Below are 12,876 nucleotides of genomic sequence, written 5' to 3' on the forward strand. Positions count from 1 at the left end.
TGGTTAAGAACATTTATATATAAATGTTTATAAATGTTCTTAACAAGTATATGCCGTGATCAGATTGTTCGAAATGTAATGCGCTAATATACCACATTGTTCTGATAATCTTCGTCTTCTCATTACGTTATCGAAATTTATCAAAGGGACTAATTGCTTTAGATATAAAGATAGGTAATTGTTGTTCTGATCTAATATAAACATTCAGTGTTTGAATTAATTAAACATATATCATTAGTCGGGAGAACAACAAAGTGGATTAGCCTTTATAGGCAAAAACAATTTTCCAATTTATCATCACAATACATGAAATCTATTATTAATTTGTAGTGTTGACAAAAAAACAACCATTAGCACAACAACATTTCAGATATGACGAGCTAAACAAAAAGAAAGTTATAATGCTGATCAATGAATAGGTTAAGTATGAAATTATATTGATTGGTCAACTTAGAAAATAAAAATACAACATATTACAACTGTATAAATGTGTGCACATACATAATGTACTGGTATAACATAGTTCTTATTGATGAAAGAAAATCCAGAAAGACTATGCCAATCGAGACTCATATACACAAGAACAATTAAAAGCAAAATCAAAAATAAGTGAGTGAACAAGTAAAAAGGAAAATTTCATTCAAATGTTTCGAAATAAAAGCAAAAACGAATATTTGATAGATAAACATTATATAATCAATTAAGAATGATACTAGAGAAAGCAAATTATTTTTGATTGGACATTACGAAATAGACTTGATATCAACCGGGGAATTATCGGAAATCATGAGAAAAGAACAGACAACTGAATAATCAATTGACAGATCGTTTCGAGACAATTCATTCAAAGTGAGAACGTTGACATGTTATGGTCTATAAAAAATTATGAGTTTCAATTTTTCCTAAGTTCATTCTGTAGAATTATTAATAATTATAATGTCAAGTTGAAAAAGTGCACCATCCAACTTCAACTCCATTAGCCTACACTTATCATGTTCTGAACGACTGAAGGTACTGGACTAGGTCTATAGTAAGATGATGTATAACGAATCGTGGGTAAATGTAAACTACTACGAAACAGCAGATTACTCTCTCCTAGTTCTCAATTGCTTCCAATTTTATAACAGTCTTTGACGATGGTATTAGTTATCTTTTGCGACCCGTGACCAAATTCATTTGGTCATATTATATAATATTAACCATTCTACAAACCAAATACCTATGGTTTACTAACGTGACTAGGTAAAAAAAGAGCATTAAATGAGGATTAGATTATTTATATGAGAAATAAAAAATTTTCCACACCTATCTTTTTTAATCCTGAAAATATGTTGTCTTTCATATAAAATTCCAGGTAGATGATACTAGACAGATGGAATATCAACTATGGTAATATAGATTAGAACCCTTTTCAGATTTTCAAGTATTAATTGATCAAATAGCAGCTATACTTACTGAATTTTTTAATAACAAACAAGTTATCGAGTAAAACACTGGTAGAAAAATAACAGCAATCATATTTACTAGTCAAATGAAGTTTACTTCACCACACTGACACACTCACATACAAATATGTACTTTTGTACACAAATCTCAACAACTTGGTCATTGAAGGAAAAAAGCAGACTGTTGCAGAGAAATATATATATATACATTTGAAAATAAATGTTGGGAAGTATAGCAAAACTTCAACAAGTTTCTAGTAAAAGAATCAAAGTTGATAAAATACCGGTGAATAGATGTTTTCAACCATACCAATAAAATATGTGCACTATAATATTTTACAAATCGATCACTCGGTAATAATCAATGCTGTTTAGGATCTGTAAAACTCTACAGGCGAAATTGAAATATACTCACCTACCTAAACAGATCCACATCAATGGAACACTTTATTGACATGGCTACAAAAAATTAATTACAAGCCCTTCTAAATCTAAAATGTCATGTCTCTATAACACTGAGTGAAATTGGTTCGAATACCACAGAGAACATAATTTCCTACATAACTATAGATAAATCTCACTGAAGAATGCCGATTACCATAAAACTTAGATCTATGATTTATTTTCAACAACTACAAAGCATCAAATATCAATTATTGTTTGTTTACTGAAGATAAGACTAAGTCACTAAAAAATGAAATTCATACATGAAGGTTAGTTCCTATATATAAGAACTTTCGTCTAAATTAGAGCGAATAGTTTCACATTATTTGAGCGCTGAGTTGATGTAAGGCATTAAATAGGAAGAATATGTATTTGTAAAATCTCAGCGAATGAATTTGAAGTAAATCCAACGTTTCACCTGGCAATCTGGTCCAAGCTTTTTCAAGCAATTATAATCAAACATCAAAATTATCGAATATAAATAGGTGCATCACTTACATATGTATACAATATGTTATCTTAACACTTATCATTTCACATCATAAATCTCTTACACACTAATACGTATACCTAGTTTAGACATTTTTTAACATTGATTGGATGACCTATTCAGTGTACAATGAAACGAAGAACCATGTACCTATTTATATTCCATTATTCTGATGTTTGATTAGAATTCCTTGAAAAAGCTCGAACCAGATTGCCAGGTGAAACGTTGGACTTACTTCAAACTCATTCGCTGAGATTTTACAAATATATTACTCCTATTCAATTCCTATATCTTCTCAATAAATATTGTACAGAATAGTGGTAACTACATTCGATTTCTTTTAAAAAAATTGAGTAATATCTTTAATCAGACTATAATACAAAATGTGTACATTGATCAACACAAGAATCTAATAATACAATAAAAATGAAAACAAAACAGCCCCCCCGCACACATACAAATGGAACAATAGTCAAATAGGTATTTAATATTATAGAATACCTTAAATAAAGTACAATCGACAAGTCTCAAATATTATTTGTATTATAGTAATATATATTAACTATGCTTATTATTATTTTTTAATTAAAAGTTCATTATTTATTGAACGAGTCTTTTTTTCTTTAAAAAAAGAAATTAAACTTTAACTAGAAAACTATTTTTATTTAAACAAAATATGGATCAATGAAACATGTGAAGTATGTGATTATTGATTTTTGCTTCTTAATTATTCCAAAAAATATATTATAAATTAATGGTAGAATATATGAGTCGATTAAAGCTAGACTACCATGAAAAGCCTAGAAGCACTGGACGGTCGTTTCGTCCTAGTAATTGGACTCCTCAGTAGTGCACATTTACGATCTCAATCGCGAGATCCAAGCCCAGGATCTTCAGTCTCGCGTAGGAACGCTTAATCTCTAGACCATGGAGCAGGAATTCAACGGTGTTAATTTCTAATCCACAAAATTGCACCACCGTTTACCATTGCCTTCAGCAAGTCACTGCCTCACAACAGACACGATTAAACTCTATTGGTAACGGCTTCTTACTAAAACTAATTTGTCCCATACATAAATATAGAGAATGATAGAGTTTAATTTAATAGGAAGAAGACAATGAACCATAGTTGGGAAATAATTACAAACTGACAATAATTTTAAAATCATAGATAAGTTAGATGTACATACAAGAATAACAAAATATTGGATAGGTCTTATAGATTATTGAATTCGATATTGACCAAGATGATGAATTAGATGTTGAATAACACCCTACTGGTAGAAATAAGAATGTGTATCGTTTTGATCCATTCAATCTTGAATACTAACAAAAGGAAAGTGTGAACCATTTAAGATTTTTTAGAAAACATCATAGCAATTTAACATGTTAGTGGTTACCATCATTAAATATTTTGGAAAATAATCCTCTAGGATTTGAATTGATCAGTGGTAAGGTTGGAGTCCCACTGTGAAAATCAATAAATCAATGCTGGTATATCCAGTAATAAATTACTGCCTGGTTTTTACTAATAATCATTATTAGAAATTCAAAGAACTTGTGAAAGCGTGAAGTTATTATTGATTCAAACAATGCATATCGAAACAGATTTGACTGAATTGTTTTTTTTATAGTTGCTGATCTTCATTTGCAGAAACTAATACATACAACCCTAGTTCCCATGATAATAAATAACAATTGTTGGAAAATTATCCTATTTCTTGACACAACATCGAATGAACAATATCTATTTCAATCATTTTATGCTGAGAATATTCGTGAAATCACTAACATTCTGGTGAATGAGTAATTTCGACATTGTAGTGTTTATATTCGTAAAAAACAATTTTAACCGAAAATTTCATATTCTCAGTAGATACTCACCAGAGATCTGTTTAATCGAGATAATAATTCTACCAAAATGTGAATTGAACTGTTATTTTGATTACTTAATTATTGTTATTTGAAGCACCTTTTCGAAATTTGAAATATTTGAAAATAACGATAGTAATTATAGATAATGTAAACTAAGAAAGAATGATCTAGTTGAGCCTAACTTAGAACGCTTTCACTTTAATGAATAGCTACTACATTGGCTGATCTTAGCCATCCATCAAAATTATGGTCAGAAAGTGTAAGAATTATGATAAAACTACCATAGAAAATCATATGATCAGCTTATCAATTAGCCTTGAACTTTGTGATTTAGCTATACAATTAATTTATAATTTGGTGATAAAGTAAGCAACTTCTATATAACACACATAAACAAAATATTTACAACGATACAATTAAAATGCCGACTGGAATGAATACAGTTCAGTCGGCTAGTTATAGAGATTAACTTACACAATGAGATACGCTGGACAGCCCGTAAAAACAAGAGAGGATTGGAAACCTTTGTTTCATTCTAATTTTTAAGTCATCTTACCATTTAGCACCCGAGATCTCAAAAAGGATTGAACCTGTGACCTCCAGGCATCTTAAAACAACTATATATATATATATCAAAGTTCAAGGCTAATTGATAAGCTGATCATATGAGCAAGAACACTGATATCAACTTAATTTGAACACCAGTGATACTCAACGCCACTTAACTCAAATACTACTTTTCACAAGTGTATTCTATTGGTCAAAAAAGTTTAAAATCTACGAATAAACAAACTATAGGACTGATCTAGAGTGAAACGTGATAAAAAGGTTCATCAAGAAACGAAGTATAATAATCAAAGCTAAATTCAAAGATCACTTTCAGCATATATATTTGTTGATCGATAGTACAATTTAGTCACTGGAGATAATAAAAATTCTTTAACTAGGTTTATCTTATATGAACAAACTCTTTTTGAGGTAGATCTATTTCTGGATACATAGTTTTAGTTGCTCATTTTACATCTTAATATACTCTGAGCATTTTCAATAAATAAAAATTTTCAGATCAATCAAATTATGGAGCTGACTGTACTTTGTAGAGACAGAAAGCAAATTTCAAGAATTATGTCTTCAGATCTCCTTGCTATAAAAAGAAATCTACGGATGGGCTTGTTCTTAAAAGTTTCACAAGGAATAATTGGCTGAATAGTTAGCAATTATCAGTCACATTAAAGTGAGAAGCACTTAGCTAGAAAATACACATCTGCCTTTAAAATAATATGAAGATTAGTGTTACCTAAAAGATCCAGATGACTGACAACTCTCTCAACAGTTTAAATCATATCATGTTTTGTTATTTATAAATAATGAAAAAGTGAGTTAATCAACATTGACTATTTGAATAGATACTTCGTTAAAAATGACGACAGGAATAATGATTGATAATGCAGAAATAGATGGATTACTATTTGAATGATGGATATTAAACTGAAATGTTAGAACGCACAAAACGTTAACAGAGGTACATTCTTACTCCACCACGTCTAATCGAACAAATACTGAGACATATTTTTAAGGATTTAATACACCGAAATAGAAAAGCGACATAACCATTGATTAGCCAGCTCGATTCTTTATGAATTTAACAGAACTATCATCTACGATAAAACACGCAAAAACCACAAAAGCGTGACTATGAGTTATTTACTATATTACTAAATATAACCAAAGGTAGGAATGGTTATCAAAACAACCAATACGAATAAAGTCATGTCAAGAATTATTAACGAAGGATATTTATAAAGAAATTTGATGAAATACAGTATTATTGGCACTCATTTATTGGTTCATTAAACTACGTTATTTATTACGCTTCCAATAAGGACAGTGAGGAGTTAAAAAGTTGCGAACTGAATGCAGAAAATGTGAAAACTCTGACAATAGCAAATAATAAAATCCAGAGCAGGTATCGCGCCCTATTTAAGATACATTAGTTGGATGTGCATGTATATATATATATATATATATATATATATATATATCACAGTAGGAGGTTGATATGACGGTAAAGTCAAACTAGATTTTTTACAATTGTTTTCACAGCCCTCATGATCTGACTATAAAATAGGAGAGCAGTTGTATCGGTCTAATTAGAGTACTGTGATTAGTTTACCTAGACTATTTATCTACTATTAGTGACCTTCTGCTAACTAATGACACAAACCATGTTTTTTCTGAAGAACCAATAAAAATCAAGATTCAATGAACCACTTGTTTCATCTTTAGTAATGTACATTTCATAACTCATAAAAAATTTAATCCAGGATATCCGGAGATCACTGAGAGTAAGATACCATTTAAGTCTAAGATCCCACATTTCTAATCCCATTTAATCATCATAAAGTATCATCGATTTCACCTCAGGCACGTTTGTGTGTGAATTACTGATGAAAAGACATAAACTACAATCAAACAACTGCTCAGTGCTTCTCACTCGTTTCCAATTATTCTACATTAAATATCATTCTGTGATACAAATCAAATTCACAAATGCTATATCGCGATGGAAAGGTCTAAAATAATCCAATATTTATTGTTAACGAAAGTAAACGAATATTACATTGGTAAATGTCAGCTAGTCAGAATAATCTTAGCCATCCAGAGGGAGTCAGTTATGCTTTATTGGATTTACACTTAACTTAATATTTTTTTAGTGATTAAAAATGCAGTTAACGAAAAGGTTTCCGTGGGTACTTTTTTGGCTTCTATCAATCATAATGTTGTTTGAAAAACAAAAGTGGGAAAAATTTGGAAAGAAATCCTGACAAACAGTCACACAAGAATTCATCATTTTACAATATGGATCAATGAAATTTCTTAAGAATATATTTGTGTATTATTTCATTTCTTTCGGAACACACAAAAATAAGTCATAAACATTTCGGTAAGATATGAAATTTTACTTGGTTGATGTAATTGTATATGACATAACATTTGCGATGAATTTTCAATTGTTGACAGGTGGTTATGTGATCAGCATAACTAAAAAATGATGAGCCTTACGTGAAGAATATCTTTTCATCATATAAAACTATGTCAATTTACGCAGATTGGATATAACAAAAATGGTCGAATAAGATAATTTTCTTTGGAAGGATTGATAAATATACGTAAAAAAATAACGTACTCCAGAGCATTAGATAAAAAATAATCAAAGACTATTGAAAAAAAGGGCTGTGGCTTAATTTTTATGACAATCAATTATCAATGAATAGGTCATTGGTTCAAACTCAGCTCTGCATACTTCACTTTGGAGGGTCAAGTAGTATCACAATTTCCCTTACAAGTGTGTGTTAACAAACTTATCCTAAGTGGATGAGTTCCTTAAACAACCCAATAGCTGATTTGTCTTGGTTTCTGAATTCCAAGTATTACACATTCTAAATGGATATATGAAATTTGAAGCACGACATTCAAATTCTGAAGCATGCTTATCACCTATAGACCACTGAGTCGGAGCTTTGCCATCTATGCTCACAATGTCTATCACAAATTAATTGAGCTTGATCTAATGTGAGGTCGTGTTTGAGCACTACTGAGGAGTTTGGAGATAAAGTGAAAAGACGTTTCGTGATGAAAAATATCGTATTATAGAAATAAACAAGTCAAAATTTATACTCAAATAAAAAAAATAAATGAATAATATTGACTTACCATTGAATCGGATACAGCAGTGAAACTGAAGTTAAAACACAAGCTGTTAGTTTTGTCAGCCGTCTTGAACAGAATAGCAAACTTCGCTCCAAAAGTAAGCTACAAAGAACATAAACAACGGAATTCAAAGAATAAGCAAAAAGATGACTAAGACAACGGCTTATGACAATTCTTCATTAGAATTTCTAACTGTAACACTGAATGAACGATACAGAGTATTTCACTGTCTATCAATGGGTCATATTTATGCTCCTATTTTCCCGTAATATATTAATTTAACAAGTCCTCATAAACATGAGCACAATAGCTCACAAGTGATGGGAGAAAATAAGTCAATTTACGAATACTATATTAAGACTGTTTCAAATATATTCTACACCAGAAAATAAGGGTCTATTTAAGATCCCATTGATGCTTGGAGCTTTAAACGTCCACTGATCTCAATTAGAACTGAAATGAAGTCATTTTGAAAAGACTCAAAAAGTAGTGTCATAATCCTTAGTCTGTGAATTGTGCTTTCATGCTTTCATTATAAATCGAGTCAACACAATGCTAGGACCCCAATCATTTTCATTTTTGCATTGAAGCTTCCAAAAGATCGATAACGGTTGAATGATATCATTTCTAACTCAGCTACAACGAAATTATAAACTGAGTTTTGGAGTAGTACAAAATTTCTTCTTATTTAACACGAAACCATATTTCTATCGCTTTCGTTATGTGGTAGACAATGACAGAAACTAAGAAATTGAAATAATCAAAAATGACTGCTACTCTATCATCAGTTATCCCCAAAAAGATTTAAAAGAAATTTGTAGTAAGAAGAATTCTCACCTTACAAATATATGTATCCACAATGAAAGATCCAATGCATTGTAATATTCTATAACGTAGTTCTATTTAAAAATTATAATGTATGTGAACATACTACAACTTACCAAATAGTGTGGGGATTGAGGTGTTGGAATTCGAAGCACGAAACCCTGAAATATAAATTCAGTATCAGGTTGTTAAGTTTTAGAAATAACAGTTTACAAATGTTGTGTTTGTGGTAAGTACCCACTTCATTTAGATTTAGGGTTTCTACTTTTCCAAAGCTCAATTTCGACTTTGAAAGAGTTAAAAGTTTAGATAAAAGTACAAACAGTCACAAAACAGAGTAAAAAGGCTCACTTCGATAAAACCACCATCTGGAAACCCCTTAGAATGCTGTTATAAATAAAACGATCACTAACAAGTTCCATTTGAAGTTGTAAAGCGGCTGGTAATTGAATTGACGACAAGCTTTTTGTCGATTTTGAGACTCGGCTGATGGATTTACCTACTTCTCAGTTTTAATGTTCATATTGAGCACAACAATCACACATTAGTGGTAATGATAACTAATATAGGGACAAATTTCAAATGGCAAAGCTGAGATAAGCTTTATTTCAAATAGCAGATAAACGTCTTGGTCAGTGCTGATAGCGAATCCATAGTATTTAGACGAGTTAAATTGATGGTAGTGACTTTTGGTTAGTAGTTAAGGAATTGTTCATAAATGAGACTACAGTGTTCTTAACCTATAAAAGGAATATCAATCATCGATTTGTATCTCAATTTAATTGAAATTCACATGGCAAATCGTACCTTAAGTAGATAATATAATCTCATGCACTGGCCAGCAGAAACTTTGTTTAGAGTTAAACATAACTAGGACATATTTTACTCCTCTTTTTTATCAGATGAGTAAGTTTGTACGAGTGTGGATTTTTCATTACGTGTTGCAAGATCAATTAAACCATCCAGATATCCAAAATAAAGCAAAACTGTATTTACAGCAAATTAAGCCACCCTTTCAGATAAGGTTCAAAAAATGCAAGTCCGATTTGAAAATTAAATTTATTTAAGCATACCATAGACGGGTTGAATGGATTCGCACATTGAATACGATCGATCGGCAAACGAGGTGGAATAGCAGAAATTAGGTGAGAGAAGAATGGCTCCATAATAGACCAATGAACATCACGATACAGACCATGATGCCATAAAATGCTTAGCAGAAAGTGAAAACACTCACACCAAGGAAATTTGCTAAATCAAACGAAATGTAGTTTATTAAAAAACAACTAATCAACATCTTTCAATTTAGTTAAGTAGTAATTATTTAACTAATATTTTTACATCTAAATATACATCAAAATAATAAACATAATGTAAATCACAATTTAATAACGATATAGTTAGTATTCGCTTACAGATGAGCGCGATTTGTAGAGTGATTGACTAAGAGTTCAGATTTTCTTCGAAATCTGTCATTTTTAGCACTAATTCACCTACTTTTAGAAAACAGATCAAGTTTTACTTCAGACTTAAGAAATGTGTTTAAACTTGTTATTGGTCAGTGTACTGCATTCAAACTATTGAGTAGCGTTAAGATGTTTGGTGTCTCTCTGCTGTAACATATGCAAACGAAAAGTGGACAACAAAGACTCTAGTATGACAAGCGTAATTATATTTGAAAGTATAAGTACATTTTGTTGACGAGTGGTAACAATGAAGACCCACAGATACTTTTACATTACTTATAAATAATGAAATCAACAGAACAAACTCAGTGAGTGAAAAGTTCGTGAGCAAAATTTAAATTCCGAAAAATCATAACAAGAAAAAATCTAGAATCACCTAAAGATACTGTCTCGAATTTAAAGCATACCCATTATATGTCTACTAGAAGGAATAACTCGTCTAAGTAGTATGACAAACACTTTTACTGAACTTAATCGTTAGCTACTGAGGTAGACGATTAACATTATACTGATTAAAGGAAGCAAGATTTACATATTCTACCATGATTTCTTTAGTCAATCAAAACAGGAAGTTCGCAACATATGATTTAAGTTGTACTAAGTTGAAATAAATGATAAATATTATTGATCAATAAGATCAACTGATTAAACATAGGAGGAATAGGTGTAAATATGCATCTACCCAAGGTAGATACACTTCATATAATGATGATGGGAACTAGTTTTAGAAAGGACTAAAACGGGGAAATAATGGCAGAAGAACAGAAAAGTTGAGTGTAAGACATTCGTAACATTGAAGAGTTGCTCCCATATGTTAGAACCATTGAGTGAACGCAGATTGTCGTGATAGCCTACTAATAACTTTGATTTTATGTCACTTTAATCTGTCAGTTAAGTGGTACAACTTCACCAAACATTCGTGCAGCTTACGTATACAACATGATAAGGGTGTAACTAAGGTAATTAACTTAAACAATATAGTATTCGATCGATAATATCATATCCAGATATAACGGTAATGATAACTTTTATTGTCGAACAAAGAAATTAACAACACCTACCTTGAAATGCAAAGCAGAAATCTTTCGTTTGGTTGGTAGCAAAAAACGAATTCCAGTATGCCTTTAGCATCTGTGAATACAATCACAAATTCCTCAACTGATAAACGTCTACTTTATGATAAAATTACAGAGATAAAACAAATTTAGAGCACCTTACTCATCACAACAAAATGCAAATTCGATGATGCGTTCAATGAATACATCAGAAAGATCACTGGGATAACATCTTTTGACAGCTGGGCCTACAAAATGTATGAAAAATGTTGAATAAATGAAACTAATAAAGTACTTAAAAACTAAAACCATGAGAATTATTATGTAATATTCTGATTACATTTATTCCCATAAACCATTAAAATAAATGAATAAATTCCATCATATGACAAATCTATCGTTTTAAAACCTTATAAAAATTAAATTATTCTGAAAATCAAACCAGCGGACGATTGTTTCAGACAGGCATCAAGGTAAATATCATTTACGTATGTTTTGTTAGTCTGATTTGTAGTTTGCTTTACATTTAACATTATGATTATTAACAAATTTGATTTTACTACCGAACTACTCATAGGATAAGTCATAATAGTTAAGAAATTCTTCCGTCAATTGCTGTATAGAGATCAGTGAAGGGAAACTCCTGTAGACCTAGTTTAACTGACTTCTAGACTCAGTACGGATGACCAAAAGAGCTAATGGGAGATTTTTAATAGAGAATCAAACTACCAGTGAAATAAGGTCGAAAAATTGAAAGTGATGGACAGAACCAGAGTCTAATTAAACAGCTAAGGAGTGATTACTAACCGTTGTTAGTTACAATGTAAAGTGAAGAAATTGAAGCGACATATGCAGAAATCACGTATGACTTTTGGAAAATAATGTTGAAATTTTTCAGACACAAGCCCTTAATATTCTATACAAAGACCGAAATTTCAGCTTTTAAATTTGATGTAATTCGCCATATGTCTTTAAATTGAGCGTTTTCAGACTTCACTATTATTAAATCTAAATTGAAATATCTTGTAAGGCGTACTGAAACTGCAAAAATTTACTAGTCATCAAGAAACTGTCGTCAAAACATTTCATTGGTGATAACATCTGCAAATATGAGAAAACTTGCGTGACGTTTCAAGGCAGAATTAAATTAATGTGACTTGATCATTAAAAAACCACAAAACAACAAAAAAACGATCGAACATCAACCCGCTTGTCATATATGCCACAAATCGACAAAGTGTACATCAAGAAAAGATGTCGAGCTACAAGTCAGTTCCAAGAAAATGGAAAATAGTATAATCTGAAGGATGCTAAAACTACTTAAGTTTTTGATTCTCATAACTTAAATCAGACCAAAACTAGAAATTAAACCATAGCTTGCAAAGCTATTTTCGGTATGTAAATAATCGGGCAGGAAGAGGAAGAGTGACAATTATTCAACGTGTGAGAAAGCCTGTTTCTGAAATTCACACATTTTGGTGCAAAAAGAGACTAGATTCAGCATGAACTTACTGTCCAGTATTAAACATAAGACTCACCATGATCTCCTTGTTCATACAGTATGT

General features: G+C 30.8%; 1 protein-coding gene across 1 annotated transcript in view; it reads right to left on the reverse strand.

Annotated features, from left to right (window-relative positions):
• Smp_148340 (hypothetical protein) overlaps positions 1 to 9,956 on the reverse strand; it is a gene marked incomplete at both ends in the record, with an annotated part of 15,812 nt that extends 5,856 nt beyond the window's left edge. Inside the window, 3 exons of the mRNA XM_018795763.1 lie at positions 7,969 to 8,067; positions 8,907 to 8,951; positions 9,864 to 9,956. Coding sequence (XP_018650043.1) covers positions 7,969 to 8,067; positions 8,907 to 8,951; positions 9,864 to 9,956 — 237 coding nt within the window. The remainder of the gene's footprint in view (positions 1 to 7,968; positions 8,068 to 8,906; positions 8,952 to 9,863) is intronic.
• Between the last annotated feature and the right edge of the window lie 2,920 nt (positions 9,957 to 12,876).

The sequence above is a fragment of the Schistosoma mansoni genome, chromosome 2 (genome assembly GCF_000237925.1).
Source record: "Schistosoma mansoni strain Puerto Rico chromosome 2, complete genome".
Taxonomy (NCBI): domain Eukaryota; kingdom Metazoa; phylum Platyhelminthes; class Trematoda; order Strigeidida; family Schistosomatidae; genus Schistosoma; species Schistosoma mansoni.